General features: G+C 42.6%; 1 protein-coding gene across 1 annotated transcript; it reads left to right on the forward strand.

Annotated features, from left to right (window-relative positions):
* The first annotated feature begins 17,388 nt into the window (after positions 1–17,388).
* On the forward strand, positions 17,389–24,504 carry LOC141667018 (FLUCTUATING-LIGHT-ACCLIMATION protein 1, chloroplastic-like). Its single transcript, XM_074473308.1, has 6 exons — positions 17,389–18,084; positions 18,383–18,485; positions 20,195–20,250; positions 20,844–21,008; positions 23,904–24,017; positions 24,101–24,504. Exons 1-6 carry the CDS (start codon positions 17,464–17,466, stop codon positions 24,191–24,193), a joined length of 1,152 nt encoding a protein of 383 aa, XP_074329409.1. The 5' UTR covers positions 17,389–17,463; the 3' UTR covers positions 24,194–24,504.
* The last annotated feature ends 234 nt before the right edge of the window (positions 24,505–24,738 follow it).

The raw sequence follows: 24,738 nt of genomic DNA on the forward strand, positions 1-24,738 counted from the left end.
GTTTTCTTGCTTTGAACTTATTTACTCTTGTGACGTACTCTGTTTTAATATAATTAGTTAGTTATTATTTTCTTGTGTTTGTTTATCATGATTTCATATGAACCCATGATGACGATAAACTCTATTATGGGTTAATCGTGATCATGGGGTTGCAACAGATTTATTATGGAATTCTTTAGTTAATCGTTTAATACTTTAGTGTGTGATGATTGCATGATATCTAGTATTGGTTGTGCGTATTCGTCTTATGTGCGTCGCGGACATATAAGATATGGTGTTAATCTCTTGTGAAGCGACGGTGGATCTTGAGATTTAGAACTTGCCATGCTAGCATAGGTTCATGTACGTTGTGCATGATTAGTGGGTAACTCTAACAGTTTTATTTGCCCTATGTAATCAAAAGGAATAACTTGTGCTTAAATCGTTGTGTTGTCAATTTCTGTAGACATATAGGAACTCAACATAATTGATGACTATTCAACTTCTATCTTAATTGTGGATGCTTGGTAGAATGGTATTAGTACAATGAAAGTTGGCTTTTATCAGTTTCGTGTTATTCGATTAATATCATCAATGTCACATGCTAAAGGTAATAACAATGGCTATAGAAGGAAGTAATAATGAAGTTGTGATCTCATGAGTGTTTTATTATTGATAAATTGAAGTGTTAGTTAAGTGATTAATTAAGTAATTAATTATAGTTAATATTTAATCAATAATTTTAAGTGTTAGTGTCTTAACATTGAGAAGTAATCATACATTGGTGAGTGAGTTTAATTAGACAATAATTTAGTCTGAGTCTCTGAGGGAACGAACTAGAAAATATTCTATATTACTTGCGAACGCGAATACTTGCGTGAATATTAGCGCGTGTTTTCGCCCTAACAGTGGTCCTCCAAAAATTGTATTTATGACCGGTCCCCTAGGCTGGGGATTCCGCCCCTGATCGTCTTGGTCCCTCCTACGATCTTCAAAGTTCTTCCTCCCATTGTTATTTCTATCTGTTCCTTCCCTAGTGTACTTGTTCAATCTTCCTTTTCGAATGAGGAATTCTATTTTATCTTTCAGTTGCCTACACTCATCGGTGTCATGACCAATATTTTTGTGAAATCTATAATATTTTCTCTTGTCTAGCTTGGCAGGATCCGCCTTCAAGGGTTTAGGCCAACGAATATTTTGGTCTTTCTCGATTTCCATCAAGATCTGGCTTCTAGGAGCATTCATCTTAGCGTATTCAGCGAACTTTTGCCCATGTCCTCCCTTCTTAGGGGTTGAATCAGGGTTTTGCTCAGTTCTAGGATACTTGTCATTAGCGATATACTCCAGATCAGTTTTCCGCTTCTTACCTCTAGCGGGCTCGTTGCTCACTACGGTCTTCCTCATGCTCTCTTCCACCTTGATGTACTTCCCGGCCGTATCTTGGAGCTGCAACATGCTCTCAGGGGGGCGCTTGGCCCAGGACATCTTGAAGAACTCATCCCTAGTTCCCTGTTGCAATGCTATCATGGCTACCTTGTCATCAAGGTCTGGGACTTTTAAAGCTTCCTTTGTGAAACGATTCAGGTAGTCTCTCAAGGATTCCTTCGCTCCCTGCACTATGCTCATGAGGGATGCTGAACTTTTCTCATGCACTCTCCCGCTGATGAACTGCTTAATAAAAGCCTGACTTAATTCTCTGAAGGACCCAATAGAGTTCCGGGGTAAACGACTATACCATCTTTGAGCCATACCCGACAGGGTTTGAGGAAAGGCCCGACACTTAATAGCGTCATTCACGGGCTGCAACAACAGTGCATTGGAGAATGTCCTAACATGATTAACGGGATCTCCTGTGCCATCATAAGCTTTGATAGTGGGCATCTTAAACTTCCTTGAGATATGGGCATTCATTATCTCTTCAGTGAATGGTGGAGTAGGATTATCAGGATCTCCCAGGGGAAGAAGATTGCTTGGATCAGCTCTCGGGACTATAGGCCTTCTTTGTGACGGACCATCCAGGTCTATGATTGGAGGAGGATTTCTCCCCCTAGGTGGTAATTGGGGTCTGGGAGCCTGGTACGCCTCCAAGTCGCGCTTCAACCTTTGAATCTCAGCCTCGTGGGCTTTGATTCTCTCCCGCACCTCTTGGAGATTCACCCTCGGGCACTCCTAGGACGTTGGTTGCCATCAGCCATCGGTTCTTTGTCAACACGCCTCCTTCTTGGGGCCACTTCATCATCTGAAGACTCGGAGTCTCTCTTAGTGTAAGGACCAGAAAATTCCTGATCCTCCGGGATAGGAGCCAAACCTTGAATGTAGGGGGGTGTTTACCTCCGTGCTTCACTTCGTCCTGCATGTCCACTTCCTCCGATCTCGGGGTAAAGGGGCATCCCATACGGGGGGTTAGTGGTCATAACAGTTGAATATTCATACCCAACAGGTCGAGAATTCACAGGTGTATGTAGCTGTTGAAGTTGGGGATTCGTCCCTTGAGGTTGAGATCCAGTTACCCCTATCTGGGCTCCTCCTAGGGCAGCAGCATAGGTTGAATGCGAAGGTATCTCCACTGTTGACGAAATCACTTGGGTTGTCGCAGCTGGTGTCGCAGCTGGTGTACTTCCATGGGTGTTGTTGCCACTCCGTGTTCTCGCCATGGTTGTTGTTGTGCTTTCCCACAGACGGCGCCAAATGTTATGGATTAAAAACTAAGGTATAATAATTGTTGTATTTATAACTAAGGAACGTGAGCTTCGAGGCTCGATTTGACTACTCTTGTGTTTCGTGACTCGATCTGCCTTAACAAGATGCCTACGTACCTTGCTGATTGCAAGGATCAAGTCAAAAAACGTAGTTCTGATTCGTGGGGTGAGGCCCTTTATATAGATATTTGGGAGTCCTTGAATTGGACTTGGTTTAGGAGACTTGATGGGCAAGTCTCAGAGTCAGAATGGACTTTGGAGTCCTAGGAAGTAGGAAGTTGATTCCTTATTTGATTTGATCTCTTGAGGGCTGATCTAAAAGGATTCACGTTCCTATTAGGACTCATATTGACAGTTGTTTTCTCCCTTATTTAATTATTTACGATATTAATTAATATTCAGGTTTGTGGGCCTTCTTTGTTCCATCAAGCCTGATCTGGTCCATCGGGCCTGATCAATGTGTTAACCTTTTTGGTCTGAATGTCATACATCTTCTTATTGGGCTTTGTGGCCCAAATCATGTGTAATTAATGTAATATTAATTACGTAATCAGGATTTATTTATTCCCTATCAACTTATAATTCTATATGTATTATTTTTACCCATTATTAAAATTTTATAAGCTGTGTTTTTATTATCTTTATAGGTTTGAATCCTATTTTTAATTATATTTTAAGATAAATAAGTTCATAAATTGGCCCAACTAAATAGGTTTCCAAAAATATAAATCACGATCAAGTAAATAGGTCATATATTTAAATTGGAATATGTTAATTTAGAACTTTTTAATTTGTTGGTAGAATTACATTTTAATAAAATGATACGGATATTATAGAAATTGTATTTTGGTTTCACCCCTATAAAATAATAAAATTGTTCAAAGCATAATACGATTACAATTATGTTTTCTTAGAACTCTAAATTATTTCATCGTAGCACGATTACGCCGTATTTTGGTTTCATCCCTAGATTTCCATTTCATTTAGAGTTCTATGTTGTTTTTTAACAAAATATAAATTGTTGGAACTATTATAATTAAGATATTTCTATTTTTCGTAGATTTTTTTTATTAAAATATTAAAATGGAATCCTTTATACATTGTGATTATTAATTAATAATATAACCATCTTTTAAGGGATACTTTAGTTTCACCTCTTTTCGATTTTACGAACTTTTGATTTCACCTCTTTTTAAATCTTACTATAACTCTAATTATCCTATTTTTTTTAATTCCTATATGACTTATAATTTTATAGATAATATTTTATCCGTTTTTTGATCCGTATATACCACATATTTATGAACGAAAGCGTATATATTTGTAATTTCTAAATTCACACCTACAGAATTCTATTTTAGCACCAAATGCAAATTTATACATACACAAAGAATATTTTATTAGAAAAAAATATGCGATCATAATCTATATGAAAACACAAAATTCAGCTAATAATAAGAAATCTAATATGCAATTACTAAGTAATGTTGATTTAATATTTTGTTAAATTATTCGTCAATTGTGTTGCTCATTGCTTACCTAAAATTTCGATGCAAATGTTAGTTATGTCTTTCTAACTAACAAATACATAACAATAACGTTAAGTTTGTTATATTAATAAGATTTGAGTTAATGAAAATTACATATAATTTAAAAAGAAAAATTGCAGTAATCGTATAGTTTTATTTATTATATATTTAATAATAATTTAGAATAAATTTCTATAATCATTATTTAATATTAATATTTTAATCTCGACCCGTACTTTACACAAGTTATCAACTATATTTTATAATATTCATAAGGCAATTAGTAGGACGGACCCTGTTGAACTTGCTCGTAACTCAGACCTCACCCTTTCATGCTCAGCGCCTGGGTACTTAAATTTTTGCTGGATTTAACCGGGACATTGGAGAAGCCATGATTTTGGCTGTTGGACCGATCAAGGTTGGTGCATGGGGCAAGCTGCCACACAGCAAAACGGCCTTTCTCGCCAGCTTACTAGTTTTCATAGAAATTGATCCGTAATTCGAAATCCAGAATGGTCCACCATGCGACAAGTAAACTGTACTTAAGAAAAAACAGTCACGCGCCTTTGGGATTTGGTCACGTGCATTTGATTTGAAAACAGACACAACACAAAGAAAGTACAATATCCTTGGCTGTTGAAGCCCAGCCGAGAGATTCTCTCACTCTATTAGTACTACCGCATATCAAACGGATAATTTGGATACGGATTCATCTATATTTATATTCGCATCCGTGATTGTCAGATTCGAATACGGATAATATCCGTTTTATTTTAAATACATACAATATCCGCTTTTTCTCAAATACGAATACAGATATTTCGAACGTTTTTTGAATTTTTTTATGGACCTACCGTATTGACGATAATTTTATAATATTTTTTAGATTAAACACATATGATATATTTATATATGTATGTTGTTGGAGGTTAATGGGCGGAACAAAGATCAAGGACGGTGTTTGAGGGCGGAGGAAGGTTGTTTGGTGGTGGCTGAGCTTGTATGTGGACTCCTTAAGAAAGAATAGGGTTTGTTATTCTCTGTCAAGTGTCGACTCATGTCTCATACAAGTGCCTACGTACCCTATTTATAGGGATCAAGCCTTACGTAGTTCTTGGGGAACAAGTCACGTAGGCTAGGGTTAGGACTCTTCAGCCCGTGCAGCCCAAGCCCACGATAAAGTCAGGCCTTCAGCCAATTAGTCACGTAAATCTCGATCGGCCCCACACGCTTCCTACGATCTCGCGGCATCTCCGCAATCCTTCCCGTGATCGTAGGAACAACCCATATCGACCCCGAAATCTACGAGCAACTCAGTCATCTATGAGTCACTTTCCATGTTACACACAAAGTCTTTCAATGCGGCCCGACCTGGTCACCTCGGCCCGCACCGCCTTCAAATAATAAATATAATGTTTCCTCTGTTTCTATAAGATGTGGGCTCATGAGCTCAGCCCGCGTATGGGCAGCTAAGCCCACCTCGCATGAAGGCACCTGAGCCCACCTCGCGTGGGCACAACCGAGCTCAGCTCGCATATGAGAGCCCAAATGACAAATATGAGCTCACCTTACATGTGTGAGCCCAGCTCGCATGTCCTCACTTGAGCCCAGCTCGCATGTTTGAGCCCAGCTCGCATGTCAGGAGCCCAGCTCGCATGTAAACTCAGCTCGCATGTTACGAGCCCAGCCCGCATGTGAACCCAGCTCGCATGTTGCGAGCCCAGCCCGCATGTGCTGGCCCAAGTCTTATAAATCTATGGTTCTAGCCCACACACAAGAGTCCAGCTATTTAGTGCACCCACAGGGACCTGTTTAGGGCCCATGGCCGAAAGCGGGCATAACAACTACCCCCCAAAATTCCTGGTCGCATCTTGAGGCTAGGTATTTTCTAATCTTTTTATGGCCTCGCAAGTGTGAGCCCACCAGGCCGCACCAAGCCGTCTCGCGTGTCTCGCCTCGCATGCCTTTCATCTTTGCATTCATTTTGACAGCCGTTGGACAGCTGGCGTGGGGATTCGTGTCATCCTATGAGATAACGACACGTGTCGCCTCCTCCTTTCTCTCTCCTATCCCCTATAAATATGTGATATTTCAATTCATTTCTCACATTTCCAAGAACACTTCCTGAATTGCTGCTCAATTTGCTCAAGGATCTACCACGGCGAAGATTATCATTTCAACAAGAACCGTCTACCGGCGGCGATATTCTCCGGGACCAGATTCATCAGGATCTTCGTACACCTCTCCCACAGGTACTCTTCGATTCGAGCCCGTTTTTTATTCATGCTTTATTCACGCACACCATGCGAGCACACACCACCTGTTCGATGCGAGTTCACACACAACCACAACGCGCGATGCGAGTCCTTTTGCTCGTTTAGATACTTAGGTGCGATCCCGTGTGAGACGTGAGGACACTTAGGTGCGATCCCATACTTGTTTTTTTTTTTTTTGCTTTCTTTTTTTAGGGCCACACACTAATTTTCACCATCTTTTACAGATGTCGAGTGCGTCTTCAGCCCGCTCCTATGGATCATCTCGCTCTTCCTCGAGCCCGGCTCGCACCTCTGCTAGCCCGGCTTGCTCTTCAGCTACTCCATCTCCATTAAACCAATACCCTCCTGAGCAGCGAGGCTCCAAGGACTTCCAACGCGAGCTGACCTCTCTTTCTGGTCGTCTTAGCCAACCTATCTCTCCCGGCTCGGCTATCACCCCTCAAGGGGCTTTGAACATTGCCAGAGTTGAGAACTCGATGCGAGCAGCTGGATCCGGCTCGCTTGATATTCACCTCGACCCGAACCCCGAGGATTTTACCAGGGAGAAGAATATATATAATTGGAGAAATAGGCCCGTGGACCTCTCTCATATTCCAGCCTCCCTTGGGGTAGAAGAGCTGCTAAACCGCGAGCCTGCTCCCTTGGATAAAGACCGAGCCGAGGAGATTTTAAGAGAAATGGCTGAAGAGAGGGCGGCCCGTCTGAGGCAAGCAGCAGCTAACCACCTCGACCCCATTCACCTTGACTCAGAATCAACTGACAGCGACCTGGGGAGTGCATACTATGACACCAGGAAGAAAGGAAAAGAGCCTGTAGCTGCTGAATATCCCATCCTGGGACTCGAGGGTGAAGAGGACGGCTCGCATTGGTCCTATGACTCTCCTCAGAGCGAGGAGGTGGCAGATGTTACAAGTCAGTACAAGATTTGTAACTATAATTATGCCCCCGCGGCCTCTCCTGAGCCTTATGTGCCTCCTGCCCAGCCCGAGCTCGAGGGTGAGATTGTTTTCAAAAGGCAGATCATTCCTGATGGGGAGGAGAGCTCAACTGCAAACGAGGAGGTTAAGGTGCTCGCTTGCCGCGACCTTCCTACCTCGCTAACTCAGAAACATCTGGCCGAGCACATTGAGCAGTTTCAGCTCGAGGGCCATATTGTCTTGCCCCTACCTCATATGAGATGCTATAGATTCAATCACTCGGAGAATGGAGGCAGGGTGCCTCGCATGGTCTTGTCCACCTTCCTATTAAGGCTGGGAATCTCTTCTCCTCTTCATCCCTTCATCAAAGATGTTTGCGAGTACTTCCAGCTCGCACCCCTTCAGATCAATCCAAACGGATACCGGGCCGCCCTCGCATTGTACATCATGTACCACAAATGCGGGTACCCTTCTCTAACCGCGAGGCAGCTGGGTTACTTCCTCCATTTGAAGCATTCTCCTAACGACTTTGGATATTTCTACTTCTCTGTCTGGTCGTGCTTCAACAAGAAGAACCTCATCCACAATGGGCCGAGCAACTCAGGGAAGTGGAAAAGCCCTTACTTCTATATCCACGAGGTGCCTCGAGTCCAGACTCATTTTTATTATAATCCATGTAAGTTTTCTCCTGCCCGCTCTCGTCTCTTCTACCATAGCTCTTTCCTTTTAACAAGAATTTCTTTCATCTCCAGCCACCCCGCCTCGCACTGTCCTTGTGGGACAGGAAAAGATAAACGCGGACAGTCTTCTAAACCTTCCTAAGGCGGACCGGGACATCCGAAAACTCATAACGACCTCCAATCTGGTCGCATGTGGGTTTTTGAAGGAAGGAGTGAGGCTGACTCCTCAGAAGAAATCTAGGAAGAGATCCAGAAAAGGTAAGAATATCGGGCCCGCACGTCCGGGCCTGGATGCTCGCATGCGCGAGCTCGTGTGCTCACTTTTCCTGCATGCATCTTGTTTCACATCGCACTTTAATTCTCCGTATTTTTCACCTGCTCGCATTACTTCTTTCCTTTGCATCATGCTGTGACTAATCTATTGTTTTGTTGTTTTCTTTTTCAGAAATGGCCATCTCCCCTATCCCCTTCATGGAAGAGGCTGAGCAGGCTGCGGCCTCGGGCCCAGTTCAGCCCGCAGCTGCGAGCACAAGGGCTCGATCTCAGGCCAATCCTCCGGCCCGCATGACTACTCTCTCCGAGCATCTCAAGGATTCAGGGCCCTCTCCTCGACTAAAGAGGCATAGAGGTAAAGAAGGAAAAACTGGCGAGCCTGAGCCAAAGAAAGCGGCTCCCTCTGATGCTCCTCTTCCCTCTTCTTCTTCTGCCAATGCGGTTGCGACCACATTCGGGCGGCTCGCCCAAGGTCACATCAGCGAGCAGGATTTAAAGGATTGGTCTTCTTCTGCTCTCGAGGTTAACCAGGATGCACTCTCCCGAGCCGCGGCCGAAGTATACTATCGTCAGTTGTCTAAGGCTCGAGAGATGCGAGCCCTCAGCCAGACCAACACAAAGCTCGAGGCTAAAGTCAAGTCCCTTCAGAGTAAGGTCGCTGAGCACGGGCAAGAGAAAGTTACGCTGGTGAACAACTATAATCAGAAGATAGTTAATCTGAACGCTGCTCACGACAAGGCCCTAAGGGAGCAGAAGGAGGCTCATGACCTGGCCGCTGAGGCATGTAAGAAGGAGAAGGATGCCCTCGAGGAGAGGGTGCTTGAGCTGGAGGGATCAGTTTCTGCCCTGACCGAGGGCCATGAGGCCGCCCTCGCTGATGCTAGGAACCTGGGGGCCAGGAATTTCATGAAAGTCTTTATGAAGAAGGTTCCTGACTTCGATTGGGCGGCTCTGGGTGCGAGCACAGCGAGGCATGCTGACAAGTTGAAGCTGGAGATGGAGAGGGATGCCCAAATTGCTGAGGAGGCTAGGCTCGCGGCCGAGAAGGCCCAGGTCGCTGGTGAAAATCGTGAGGGAGCAGAGGCTGATAACCCTTAATGTAATTTTGATTAGAACTAGACTTTTGACTGGGTAAGCGGGCACCCCTCTCGCCTCGCGCTTGTATTTGAAATATTCTGCCTCGGGGCACAACTTATTTAACTTTTGTTTGTATAAAATGTCTAAGTTTTTTGTGCCCGCGTATGTCTTTACGGTGCTAGCTGTTTTTTTTTTTTTTTTTTTTTTTTTTACCATGCTTCTACTGACCAAAAAGTAATCATAACTCTGGCCGCTTATGGCGAGCGTTACCCCTTCACTACGAGCCCAATTTATTCAGCTCGTGTCATTTGTTCAATCAAACAACCATTGAAAGAGAATGCCAAGTGGAGCAAGCCCGCATCGACTCGCAGGTGTTGTTGGTGTGCTCGCACTAGGAGCTCGTATGTGTCTTCTCCTCGCATCATGCGACTTTGAGTATGTTTGATGGAGGGCTGGGCCCCCTGGGTCGCATTTATGGTTTTGAGGGCCAGGATATGGGCTCGCATCGCGAGCCTATATCTCTATCCACATCTTTTATCTACTATGTGTTCGTATTTACCTAAGCGGGCCGTGGCCCGGCTCGTTTCATGTTCTTGGCATCAAGCGGGTCGGGGCCCAGCTTGATTTAACATGTTAATAAAACAACTGTTCTGTCCTCGCATGGGTTCCCAAGGATGGGGTCCCCTGCTGGGTATTTAATCTATTAACAGAAGTTAAAATATCAAGTGCACAAATAGAGATCAATCGTTTATTCATAGATAATGGGAAGTGAAAGGAATACATGCTTGTGGTCTCAGGGAGGCACCTATATGGCACTACCCCCCGAGACTTAGGAATATTTGAAGATAATACTAAGTCTGAAAAGAATAATATTACTGATAATACTTGCGAAGGTGTTCCGCGTTCCAGGCTCTTGGGATCAGCTTGTCTTGCATATCATTGAGGTGGTAGGTTCCCTCCCAGAGCACCGATTTTATCTTATAAGGGCCTTCCCAATTTGCTCCCAAGACTCCGTGACTCACCACCTTGGTATTTGGCATGACCCGGCGCAGAACTAAATCTCCCACCTTGAAAGTTCGGGCTCGAACCTTACTGTTGTAATGCCTAGCTGTCCTCTGCTGATATGCCGCAATCCTGATCTGAGCCTCTTCTCGAGTTTCTTCGATCATATCCAAATAGAGCCGATGATTGACCTCGTTTGCCTCTGAGTCATAGTTGTCCCTTCGAAAAGATCCTGCTCCCACTTCAACGGGCACCATAGCTTCACACCCATACACCAGAGAGAAAGGGGTCTCTCCAGTTGTAGTTCGGGGTGTAGTGTTGTAAGACCATAAGACCTGGGCGAGTTCTTCTGGCCATGCTCCTTTCTTCTCTTCAAGCTTTGCCTTTAAGGTATGCTTAATGATTTTATTAACAGCCTCTGTCTGCCCGTTACTCTGGGGGTGGCAGACTGCGCTAAAGCTCTTCTGAATCCCCAGCTGCTCACAAAACTCTCGCATCTCCTTGCTATCAAATTGTTTCCCATTGTCAGATATCAGCTTGTAAGGGATGCCATAGCGACATACAATAGCCCTGTGTACAAACTCCCTGAGCTTTCTCGCTGTGATAGTGGCTAGGGGCTCGGCCTCTGCCCACTTAGTGAAATAGTCTACCGCAACTACCGCATACTTGACGCCTCCCCTGGCCTTCGGGAGTTCCCCAATCAGATCAATTCCCCACATGGAGAAGGGCCAGGGGCTCATGAGGGATGTGAGAGAGGCCACGGGGTTGTTGTAATAATTGGCATATCGCTGACACTTATCACAAGCTCGGGAGAATTCAAAAGCGTCTTTTTTCAGCGTTGGCCAGTAGTAGCCTTGACGGAGGATTTTCTGAGCTAGAGAGCTACCCCCCGAGTGATTGCCACAAATACCTTCGTGTACCTCCCTTAGGATGTAGTTGCATTCCTCCCCATGTATGCATTTGAGAAGAAGAACACTGAACCCTCTTCTGTATAGAATCTCGTCGTATATCACATAGCGGGCTGCTTTGTATTTTATTCTCCTTGCCTCGTTCTTTTCGTCCGGAAGTGAACCTTCTCTTATGTATGCTAGAATAGATGTCATCCACGTGGGGCCAAGCTCATTACTGAGGCTGCCCACCTCGTGCTCGGGCACACTGGGTTGCCTCTGTATATCAAGGGGCACGGTCCCTAGCAAAGTGCTCTCGCGACGTGAGCCGAGCTTAGCTAGCTCGTCCGCGCCTTCATTCTGCCCACGCGGGATTAGTTCCAGCCTCACCTCGTTGAATCTTGCGATTATCCTCTGTGCGCACTTCAGGTAAAGCTCTGTTCTCGGACCCTTAGCTTGATACCCCCCATTTATCTGATAGACCACAATCATGGAGTCACTAAACACATTCAAATTCTCGACCTTCATTTCCAAAGCTAGCTTGAGACCGTTGATCAGGGCCTCATACTCAGCATCATTGTTGGTTGCATGAAAGGCCAGATGGGTCGCACGTCTGATCTTGTGAGCCTCTGGGCTGATTAGCTCGATTCCAGCTCCTGCTCCATCACCGTTAGAGGCACCATCCACATACAGGCTCCACCATGGGGCACTATTTTGTCTCTCCAGTCCAACTTCTTCTGTGCTAGGTAGAACAACAAGGGCTCCCGGCTCCAATTCTTGATATGGGGGAAATTCTAGCACAAAATCGGCCAGGGCTTGGCCTTTGATCGCAGTCCTTGGCTTATAATCCACCTCGAATTGGCCGAGCTCAACCGTCCACTTCAACATTCGACCAGAAGATTCTGGTCTATGCATCACTTGCCTGAGGGGGTAGGAGGTTCGCACTTCTATCTTATGTGCCTGAAAATAGGGCCTGAGTTTTCGGGAGGCCAGAATCAGAGCATACGCTAGTTTTTCGAGGCTTGTGTATCGAGTCTCGGCATCGGCTAGCCTTTTACTCACATAATATACCGGGAGCTGGACACCATCCTCCTCTCGGACTAATATCGCACTTATTGCAAAGTCGGAGACGGCCAAGTATAGGATCAAAGTTTCTCCTGCTCTTGGGTTGGACAACATGGGAGGGCTACTGAGATGCTTCTTTATGTTCTGAAAGGCTTCTTCACATTCTTCGGTCCACTTAAAGTTCCTCCCCACTCCTTTGATTGCTTTGAAGAACTCTTGGCATTTATCGGAGGATTTTGAGACGAAGCGGTTTAAGGCAGCCACTCGTCCCGTTAAGCTTTGAACATCCTTCACCCGTCGAGGGGATCTCATCTCGAGTAGGGCTTGTATCTTGGCTGGGTTGGCCTCAATGCCTCTATGGTTGACAATAAATCCCAAAAACTTCCCCGATTCAACCCCAAACACGCATTTCTGGGGGTTGAGTTTCATTCTGTACTCCCTTAGGATCTGGAACATTTCTGCCAGGTGGCGGACATGATCCCTCGCTTCTTTCGATTTCACCAGCATGTCGTCTACATAGGCCTCCATAGTCTTCCCCAATTGATGTTTGAACATCTTATTCACCAGCCTCTGATAGGTTGCCCCCGCATTAAGGAGCCCGAAGGGCATCCCGATGTAACAGTAAAGGCCCCGATCAGTAATAAAGGAGGTGTGCTCCTGATCTGGCCCATACATGGGGATTTGGTTATATCCCGAATAAGCATCCATAAAACTAAGCAGCGCGTGCCCAGCCGTGGAATCCACCAGCTGGTCGATTCGGGGTAGAGGAAAGCTGTCCTTCGGGCAAGCTTTGTTCAGGTCGGTGAAGTCTACACATGTCCTCCACTTGCCATTGGGCTTCTTGACAAGCACAGGGTTGGCCAGCCACACGGGGTAGAAGGCTTCTCTCACAAGTCCTGCCTCCATTAATCTATCCACTTCTTCTCTGAGGGCCTCTGCCCTCTCTCCACTAATCGGCCGTCTCTTTTGCCTAACCCCCTTCTTTTTCGGGTCCAGGTTGAGCCGGTGGCACATGACATTTGGGTCAATCCCTATCATATCGGAGTGTGACCATGCAAAGACATCCAAATTCTCCCTTAGGAAGCGGGCTAGATCCTCTCTCAAGTTAGGACTTAGGTTAGAGCCTATTCTGAGTACCTTGGAGGGATCATTTGGGTCTACCAAGATCGGGATTGTGTCCTCTGCGGCCCCGGCCCTCTCGACCATTGAGGGCATTCTCGGGTCTAGATCTGCTTGAGCCTCGCTAGTTTTTTCCATTCCCGTGATTGCCAAACCTTCCGCATCCTTGAGCTCGGTTTGGTGAGCTTGGGTCGGGTTTATCAAGCGTTCAGAGGTCGCAGTTACAGTTCGAGTGATTCTGTCGGGTGGGTCCATAGTGGTTGTTGTTTCTTTGTGTGCCCACTTCTCTCTCCTAGGTGTTGCAGTGATTTGTTCTGGGCTCTCTTCTTCATCACTTGCTTCCTCTACAATCCCCTCTTGTATCAACATGATGGGCTGAGATGCTTCCATTAGTAAGGCCCCTGGGCGTGGTTCCACATGAATTCCCATGTGCTCGAAGTAGTTCTCGGGCAACTCCTCAATTGAAATCAAATTACAAGTCTCGTGGCCCTCAGGACGTATTCTTTTTCTGCCCTCTGCCTCTTCCATGGGGATGTCGCACTCACCTACTTCAGCTGTCTCCCTTGAGGCATTTCTTGACTCGGCCGCTTTGAGTGCCTGGTTGTAGCAGACCCTGGATTCGTATTGACAGCTCTTCAAGATGCCTACCCCCGTGGGGGTTGGGAATTTTATCGTCATATGATGGATCGAGGTCACCATCCTCATTGCCCTCATAAGGGGTCTGCCCACTATAACATTGTAGGCACAAGGCTGGTCTACGACTGTAAACATAGCGATCTGGGTGGCCACATGAGGCTCCTCTCCTATGGTCACCGGGAGTCGAATTGTCCCTTTCACTCCGATCGAGTCTCCCGTGAACCCGTACAGGTGCCCACCTGTTAAGGTTAATTCTCTATCCAATAATCCCAGTTTTTTGTAGGCATCATAAGTCAAAACATCAGCCGAGCTCCCGGTGTCCACCATTGCTCGGTGAACATTCACCGTCCCAATCTTCATTTTTATGACTAGGGCATCGGTATGAGGGTAATGCACCCATTTTGCATCATTCTCTTTAAACACGATATCATCGACCTCCCTTTCAAAGAGTTCCGGGGGCCTTTGACTTAGATGATTGACGTTGGTGAGCGGCTTGTCCTTTGCTTCCCGGGCATATCTGTCCATCGCCTTCCGGCTGTCTCCACCAATGTGAGACCCGCCTAGAATAATATGAATACTACCAGCCCGAGGGACCCTTTCTTTGTCTTCTGGGGGTGGAGGAGGGACGGTATGATAATCCGTCATGTGTCTTCGAACCTCCTTGACAACCCACTCCGTAAGCTTCCCTTGTCTAATCAAAGTCTCGATCTCATCCTTTAGTTGTCTACAATCAGCGGTATCGTGTCCGGTGGCCTCATGGTATGCACAATACTTCGAAGTGTCTCTTTTATTGTAGTCTGTGAGAGGAGTTGCCTTCCTGAATACCCCCTTCCCCACATATGTAGCATATATGTGGTCGATAGAGGCTACCAGAGGGGTGTGTGTCTGCCATTTGCTTGTATAAGGCCTTCCCGAATCTTTAGTGGTCTCTTTGCCACGGGCAGACTTTTTCGGGCTCGAACTACGCCGATACGTCTTCCTCCTTTCATCAGGGCTTGAGGATCGGTCCCTCTTGTCTCGATAGCTTTCGCTGATTTTCAGCTCTCTCATCGATTTCTCTACCCTCTTGAAGGGTTCGGCTTGCTCATAGAACTCGGCCAAGGTCCTCGGCTCACTCGCTTGGAGGCTCTTCCAAAATTTTGATCCTTCTTTCAGCCCTGCTATCAAGAAATTTTTTATGGTCTCCTCACTGGCTCCTCTCACCTTCGGGACCTCGGCGTTGAACCGACGAAAGTATTCTGCCAAGGGCTCCCCCTCCCTTTGCTTGATGTTGGCTAACGTGGCCACAGGAGGCGAATAGTGGAGGGTCGACTGAAATTGTCTGACGAACAAGTCCTCCAATTGCCTCCACGTTCTTATGCTAGCCGGTCCCAACTTGGAGAACCATTGTTGGGCACTACCTCTGAGTGATGCCGCGAAGAGTCTGCAACGGGTCATCTCCGGCACCTGATAGACTTCCATCTCAGTGTTAAATTGAATAAGGTACTCCGCCGGGTCGGCTTCGCCGTTGAATAGAAGGTCGGGGTTGTGCCTAAACACCCGAGGTAGGGGGGATGATCGGATAGCAGTCGTAAACGGAGAGGGGGCAGCCGAGGCAGGGGGCCCTCTCTTCTCTTGCTCCATCTCATCTAAGATCCTTCTCAGGTCCCTTACTCTAACAACTTCTCCTTCTCTGTCACCACCCGCATTACTCGAATGGTGTGAGCCCTGAGGTCGTTCGCGGCGTCCCCCTCCTCCAGCTCGGTCCTGCGACTCCTCTTCACGATTGTATCTGCGTCTATATCGCTCCTCCCTCCTGGGTGAGGTGTGTTGACGTCTTTTCGGAGGGGTCGTTGCCCGTTCCCTTTTCGAGCCTCTTTTATCCACGGGCTCTTTCTCTTCTCTCTCCTTCTTACAATTCTCCAATTTGAGCCTGAGGTCATGCTCGCTTAGCTTTCTACCCACTCGGTCTAGCACGCTAGTTGACCTTGCCTCAGATGAAGCTGGCTTCGGCCCCGATCTCGTAGAGATCTGGCTGCCCCGCTCATCATGGCCTTGGGGTATATCTTCCTTTTCGCGTGATGTCTCTTTCTTCTGTTTGGTCTCGGTTGCCACGTCATCAAAATCGTGGATCAGCTTCTTCTGAGGGCCTTTGCCCTTCCAGCTATGCTGTGAGACCTTGAGGCGGCGCGCCTTACGCTTGGCGTTCCGGACCGAGCTTCTTTCTACCTTTGACATTCGGGCGTTGATCTGATTCATCTGATCGGCCAGCCCTTCTAGATACGTCATCACAGCCTGCCCGTCCACGGTTGCAATTGGTGGAGGTGGCGCCTGATTCTCTGGGGGCGTGTGTTCGAAAGTAGGGTCCTTCTTGCCTCCGCTCCCTGGTGTCGTCGCTTGCTTGCTTTCTTTGATCATCTTTCTCCCTAAGATGAACGAGCCCCTCCTTCTAGCGCCAAATGTTGTTGGAGGAATTTCGTAACAACACGAAATCGGAGGGTTGCTGGAATATTAGAGCAATTTGTGTGTAGTTGTGAGATTAGGGTTTATGAAAAAGAGGGGCTGGACTTGGGAGGTGTCTCGATTTGTCTCGTTGTATCGGATCCCTTTGCCAAGATGCCTGCGTACCAATTTATATTGGATCAAGCCTACGCAGTTCTGTGAAATTTGGGCTTATCCCTAAGAGACTTTAGGGATAAGTTTCGTTAATGTGGTAATTACCGATTTTATCTGATTTAATCTGAGCGTTGTGATATCTTCCTGATTTGAAGAATATCGTTGAGAGATATTTTCCGTTATTGATTTATTGAGATTGATTCTTTCCTCGTTTCGGAGAGAGGATAACTTGGGGCTTAAGCAATTAATTATTAGCCGTAATTAATAATTAACAAATTACGGAATTATTAAAAAGTATTTGTCATGCCAAAACGTGGCATAACAATGTATAAAGTATGTCTACAATTATATAAAAATTTTATAAATGTATTTATTTAATGCATTTACACACATTATAAACCAAAAAAATAAATTTTATATTATATATAATTATATGTTTATATAATTTTAATATCATATATGTATTTAGTTTCGGATTCGAATATTTCGGATTCGAATTTGGATAATATCCATTTTATTTCGAATATAAATAATATTCATTTTTTCTTAGATATAAATACAAATTTTTCGGACGAATATCATATTTTCGAAATTTTTTGACGGCCCTCCTACCTCTCAACACCGCACAAATACTAACAAATAGACCCACACCCTCACAAATCCCATAACAATATCCTCTAAAATTTTATTTCAGATTTTTTACATCTTCTCTGCACAATTCAATGAGAAATGAACACTCCATTCTTGCTTGAATCAAATCTCAAATGGAACCCTTTACTCCAAACCTTCCCAATTCATTACTCTTCCTTTAAGCCCACTAATCATTTCATCAAACACTCCTTTAAATTCACTCAAACCCCTAAATTTCACATCAAATGCTCATCTTTCTATGATATTCCCACAAGGGCTGTTTTAAAATCATCAAATAAACAAAACCCAGTTCAGATTCTAACTGAAACCATCATTAAAACCCTTAAGTCCTTACAAAAGCCTGCAATTACTGCTGTTTTGTTGGGGATTTTGTTGTTATCTGATCCTAATAATGTTATTGCTGCTTCTGGTGGGCGAATGGGGGGGAAATCGTTTTCAAGACCTTCGATGTCTTCTTCGAGGAGTTATTCTACTCCGAGAATAGACTCAGGGAGGACTTTTTCGTCTGCTCCGTATTTCGGGCCTCCGCCATTTGGTGGTGGAGGGTTTTATGTAGGACCTGCAGTTGGGATTGGGTCGACTTTCTTCTTTATTATGGCGGGTTTCGCTGCGTTTGTGTTGGTTTCGGGGTTTTTATCTGATCGGTCGGATGATGGTTTGCTTACTGCAACTGAGAAAACTAGTGTTCTCAAGCTTCAGGTAGCTTTTGTGGGCACATTATATGTTAGAATAGCTGGGACACAAGCACATATTGAGGACACAAAATAGAATGGAAGCTCAAATATGACATTTTACGAAGTATCCAATTTGTAGAAGGTTACACAAGTGCATTATGATTAACTAGTCTCATGTATTAAATTGAAGTAGTTTATGCACAGTGGGTTTCTATTACATCAGCAGAGTAGTTGAAACAAGATTGAATAACTTAAAGCATGTTTCAGTGTTAGTATAGTGGAGGCTAACTACATGCTTATATTTGCTTGGTTTGTTTTCACAGGTTGGTTTGTTGGGAATGGCACGATCACTGCAACAAGATCTTAATCGGATTGCTGAACGTGCAGATACATCTACTCCAGAGGGTTTGAGCTATGTATTGACAGGTAAATTTTCGTTGTGTAGTTGCGTCAATGTTGATCCTTTCATTGATCTATTTGGTATATTAAATAGTCAGCATGTAAATTATCTGTTGCAGCTGTTATATACCATTTTGCGAAGAAAAAAATGGTAACCTTCGAAGCCCTATCTCTAAAAAACCTAAAAAGGAAAAGGAAGAAAATTTTCTAACCTAAAGACCTCACAATGGATGCCTTAATTACCTTCAATGGTGAAAGAAATCTTATCCAACCCACCAATAAGGTAACCCAATACAAGGATAGCTAAACAGAGATGAGTAATATATTGAAGGCTTCAGATGCGGTAACGGTTGGCTCTGTTGAGCCTCCATTTGGTGGAGTATGTATTAGTTTCACAAGGTTTATGGCCCATCATAAACCTAAGCTTGGGCCAGCATAGATACCGACAGCTTCACTGTTAATAAAAAGTACGCTTAAAATGCAGCTTAAGATTGAAGCGCATGCTTTGGGCTTTGCTTCAAGAAAGTGAAGTGCGTTATAAAGAGCATCACCTAAGTGCGCTTGTGAAGTGCGTTATAAAAAGCGTCACCTAAATGCGAAGCCCGAAAAAGCACATTTCTCTGAAAATGGAAATCATGACCAAATTTGAACAAGATATTTTAACCTCAGACCATATATTAAACTTTAGTGGGCTCAATTGTAATGCTTCTAGTGCGGTTTACTACCATAGTACTTTATAGATCAAGGCCACAATCAAGAGTAATCAATGGGACAAAAGGAGATGAAATGAAGGTGAAGATGCTCAACATGAGATGAAAAAGAAAAGTAGATTGTTCAAGGTTTTTTTTTCTTTTGTCTGAGGAGATTGTTCAAGATTAAAAATGGTGACTGGTAACAAAAAAATTTAGCAAAAAAGAAAAGAAAAGACAAGGAGATTGTAGCCTCTCATCCACCAAAATGTTGGCGTCACCCATCTCCCTGGCAGCAAAGAGAGCAACAAAATTTACACTTTCGGCCGACCCCAGCTCCAGTCGTAAATAAGAGCCGCTCCGGCATCTATGTTCTTTTCAGCTAAGGCAGGACCAAGACCAGCCACACACTGTCAGAAGCTGTTACCTAATGCAACAATGGTGGCTACAGTTGCACTGAAGCCTTTAATATCTCTCACTTTTCTCCTGTTTTACTGATTGGGAAAGAGATCCTTCCTTGCTTTTCCCTTCTTTTTATGTGAGATCTTGGTTTCAAGTTTCTCTTCATGAAATGGTGTTTGACGGCTACAACAGCATAACACAATATCTTGTAGATAAGATACGAAGACAATATATTTGAGTTGGATTTGGAAATGTAATAACTGAAGTAAAAATCCTACTTGTAAAAAATGATACTATTTTTATACTTGATGGTAAGTAATCCTTATAGTGTGTGTGTGTGTATTAAACTGTATTGTTAAACATAATAACATGAAGATGTGCTTCTCTCGAGATTGAGATTTTAAAATCTTAAATGATTTGAAAGGATGCCACAATGTGATTGCTGTTCATATTTATGGGCCAGTATAACAGAAAAGGGTAATGAAGTATCCATTCAGAATATGTTTCATATAACTGTAAGATGTTAGTTTACAGTATGTGTTGTGAACTGTGAATTGTGGCATTATGGTTTGTATCTGTTATCTTGCATGTAAGACTTAACCGATTTGCCTCCGTTTTCAATTTTTTTAATACTTTCCATTGCAGAGACAATGCTAGCTTTGCTTCGTCATCCTGATTTTTGCATCTCTGCTTATTCATCTGTAAGTCAACTCAACACACACACACACAGATATATATATATATATATATATATATATATATATATTAGCTATAATATCTATTATGGTGGCGAAATAATTCATCACTCTTTTTTTAAGTAGTATATGTATTATTGTCTTTTGTTTTTACAAAATCTACTCAATTTCTTTAATTTCCGGCACAAATATTCAGTCTATCTGCTACCGTTTGGTTGCTAGCATTTTGTTTTCCTGTCTGTGGTTTTGTCATTGAAGGATATTCTTGCTAGATTATGTAGAGAAATCTATGCGTAGGACTCAAAAAATATCTGCTGCCATAGTTGGATGTTTTTTGCCCATGTTTATGGTCAGAGACTATGTTACTCGGACTCGGCTAGAAGTGTCCGACATGGATACGTGTTCGAGTATCGGACTCCGCAACATGTTAAAAATATATATGTTTTTGGCCTAAAACAAGTGTCCAAGTCCGGGTGTCCATGTCCGAGTGTCGAGTGTCTGACACGGGTACTTGAAGGTAAAATGAAGAGTCCGAGTAACATAGGTCAGAGATAATTTATGGAGTTCTGAACAGTCATCTCTTATCCAATTTGCTATAGGTGGATGTAAAGCGGAGCATGGATGAAGGAGAAAAGCGATTCAATCAACTTTCAATAGAGGAGCGTGGAAAATTTGATGAAGAAACACTAGTTAATGTAAACAATATCAAAAAGCAAAGTGCGACAAGTAGGAGAGCTAATGGATTCAGAAATGAGTATATAGTGGTAAGAAAAATTCCTACATGAATCTGAAAATGTTGTTTATGGTTTTCAGTTCTAGTCCTTGCAAAATTTGCATATTATTCCAATGGTTCCCAGTTCTGTTAATAATGACTTTCCCTAGTTGCCCTACTTCAATGCTAGTATAAGCTCTATCGACGGGGATACTCCTTGCTGTGCCCCAAAATTAGTGTTGCATCTCATAATAATGGATATTGCAGATTATCTAACTTATTAAGTATCATTATTACCTAATATAAATATTGTCATGTAGTTCTAACTATTTGAAGTAATCACTTACGGGAATTACATTCAATTTTGTGGAGTACTTGAGTTTTACATTGGCTACTATTTTCCGTTATGTTAGACAAGCTAAAAGGGATAATTAAACATGCTCATGATGTTGAAAATTTAGGCCAGAGATTCTCATGAAGCAATTGCCTACGTTATTCTATGCGCTACATTACCCCCAGTCTATTTAGCAAAAAAAATAAAACATTACCCCAAGTCCGGACCTGGCTGGGAGTTACCAGCATTGATACATGTCTAAGTGTTAATGTCTTCAATATTCAGAAAATTTTGCATTTTTCTTGGCTCAAAATGATGTCAAGTGCCCAATACCCATTTGTAAATATTAGCTTATGTGTATTTATACCTTATTATCATATTGTCTATTTTAGGTTGATAACATTTTTGAGTTTTAGGTAGTGGGTAAAAAATATATTTGCATTATTATGCATTCACTGTTATTGGATAAAAATTGTTATACTCTAAGGATTTCTGGATGTCTTGCAAGATTGAGGGTAAATTGACTTGTTTTGATTCCCCGATCCATTAGATATAGAGAAAGCTTCACCTGAAAATCTCTTTGCTTCCTACGCACCTCCTCCCATAAAGAAAATAGAATATCCTGTAAATTATTGACCTCTCCGGATTGTGAGCAACGTGTGACATTAATATCTGAACTGTGTCAAGTTGATTAAGAGCTGTAACTGTCCGACATCTATCTTTTTTATTTTCCTATCAATATTTTGTATGGTCTTGGTAAGCCTGCATTTGTAGCATTGAAGGTTTACAAATGTTGATAATCACGGTTCTATCAATTTTGATGGCATCTAAAGGTGCGCCGCTAGGTAGGAATTTAAAAATGCAGTTTTGGGATCACTTTTAAACGGTCCTAACACCTGAGAGGCCCAAGTTCTATTTTATAGTCACAAACTCACAATTCAGTAACTTTTACTTAAGTATATTACTTGACCTGGCAAAGAAAAGAAGTACTTGTCCGATATTGACTATTACATGGTTTATTGGATATAGAGTTTTTTTATAGCCACACAGAGATTTGAAATACTACTTGATTAATAGATAAACTATGTATAACATAAGTAGAGCACAAACATTACTTACCTCGTTTCTTGATTATCGTGTGTGTGTGTGTAACTTAGTAATTTTATGCAATACTTTAGAAGAGTCATTGCTGTTGTATGTTTTGATATATTAAATTGTAGATGTTAGTATGTTACACAAGCTTAGAAGAAGAATATGCATATACATGATTTATATAAATATTACCCTATATCTAGAGTGTTCATATGAACGTAGTTTGTGTTCCCGACTTCCCGGTACTTCGTCAGATTTGTTTATCAATTGCTTTCACAATTGTCGTCATATGCAAGACTATCCAGCCTTTAACAATTTACTCGCCAGTACTTGTATCATTAGCTTTTTGTTGCCTTTTTTTTCTGTTCACTTTTTGCGGTAAGTAAACACACATGACACACTGGTTGTCAATCACACCATCATCCCACATACTTTAACTCATTCTAACAAACAAACATGTCCAATCAAGTCTTTGGTAAGGGGAATGTGAATCATCTGAGAACCAAGTCTTCGATCACTCGCACTAAGATAACACATTGCCATTCGGCAAATTGGTCTTAGTTGTTAGGATTTGAGCTTTTGATAAGATTATTAGTTTCCTTTTATGGGGTAGATCCAGCAATCTTCCAGGTCCTCGATTAGGGATTATCTGAATTCTCACACGAGTCATAAACACTGGCAGGCAAGCCAGGCTGTGATGCACTGGGAATTGGCTTCCCTGGAAGCTATGATTAGTTTGTTCCTATTAACAACCCAACACTTCAGCTATGATTTGCTTGCATGAACCGAAGAGAGTGAAGTTTGTGAGAGAAGGAAATGTATCAAGAAAAGATGAGAGGATGTTTAGGAGACAAGTCATTGACTTGTTAATTTCTGTCAGTTGCATGCTTCATATTCCTTCCTCAGCTTAAAAATATTAAAATTGGTACCAACATTGTTTGACTCAATAGGGCTTCCATCATGCACTTCTAGCTTTCCTCGTCCTTTTTTCCTTCATTTAATTAATTTTTTTCTTCACCTAATTAAATTTCTTTATGCAGCCATACATGGTGTTTGATTCATGCAGTCCAAAGGAACTTAAATAATTTGTATCTTACGAATCTTAGTTTCAATCTACTTTGGATATCGTTGTCATGTAACTAATTAACTCAATTACCTTAATTTCATCTCCAATCCAATTCATGTACTATGGCTTCCATCTTAATTATTTCCAAACATGTATAAAGCAAAGATACTTAAAAAGATAACAATCCTAGAATTATCTATGAATCCATTTTAGGTTTATTCGTGCTTGATTATATGAAATATTGTCGGCACAAGCCACAAAAGACCCAAGTGAAGTATTGATTGCAAGGAGTCCTACATATTTCCTACTGGTTAGGAGAACAAAATTGTAGATTAATGGTGCATGCAAACATTTGGGAGAGTCTCATGTGGTTTACTAATAATACAGGCATATTTACATTTTTTTTTATTTTTCATTGTAATAGGTAGTTATAATCATTAATCTTTAAATTTCAGATAACCATCTTGGTGGCTGCTGAAGGAGTACACAAATTGCCTAGCATTAATAATAGTGGAGATCTAAAGCAAGCCTTGCAAGTCCTTGCCTCTATCCCGTCAAGTAGAACACTAGTAAGTTTAGAGTTCGACTGTACATAAATTTTCCATCTTTGTAGCTCGTTCTATTTATTCTGACCTCGAGAATTACCTTTCAGGCAGTAGAGGTATTATGGACCCCTCAAAATGAAGATGATACATTGTCTGAGCGAGAACTGCTCGAAGATTACTCACTATTGCGGCCTCTGTGATACTTTTTTTACTCGTAAATTCCAGTAGGGGCGGACCACGAAAGCCAAAATAAAGGATGTTAAAAGAACAATTGTAGAGAGATAAATTTCAGGATGGTGTGTTATATATGATTTTTCATACTTTGTAATACTACGTAGTCTAGATTTTGTATTGCCAACTTTGTAATGTATGTGTGTTCCCAGCCTTATATGTCACCACCCATCATGGGTTTGATGTACATGTCTGGAAAATCCATGCTTCCATGCTCTCTATGCTTTTTATCTTTTTTAATATGCAAAAACATTAAAGATCTGGATTTTTTTTAAATCAAGAGATTTTCTTTTATCTTTTTTTATTTTAAAAAAATACAAGGGAAGGCTGAATTGTAATTTCATTACTTTAAAGACATACATCAACTGAATTCTAATTTATTATCCTTTTTTCAGATAATTAATTATATTATCTTTTAGTTAAATCAAATTAAAACAAGCTTGTAATATATGAATACAGTTTGCAAATTTTCTTATTAGTGTGAAATAGAAAATTGCCACTTCTTTTTATCAAA

Source organism: Apium graveolens, chromosome 6 (genome assembly GCF_009905375.1).
Source record: "Apium graveolens cultivar Ventura chromosome 6, ASM990537v1, whole genome shotgun sequence".
Lineage (NCBI taxonomy): Eukaryota > Viridiplantae > Streptophyta > Magnoliopsida > Apiales > Apiaceae > Apium > Apium graveolens.

What these genes read in the sequence shown, in the direction of transcription:
- LOC141667018 (XM_074473308.1), top strand. Translation starts at nt 17,464, where the DNA reads ATGAACACTCCATTCTTGCTTGAATCAAATCTCAAATGGAACCCTTTA. An exon ending in CTAGTGTTCTCAAGCTTCAG is followed by an intron (nt 18,085 to 18,382) that starts GTAGCTTTTGTG and finishes TTGTTTTCACAG; the next exon opens with GTTGGTTTGTTGGGAATGGC. An exon ending in TCAGAAATGAGTATATAGTG is followed by an intron (nt 21,009 to 23,903) that starts GTAAGAAAAATT and finishes TTTAAATTTCAG; the next exon opens with ATAACCATCTTGGTGGCTGC.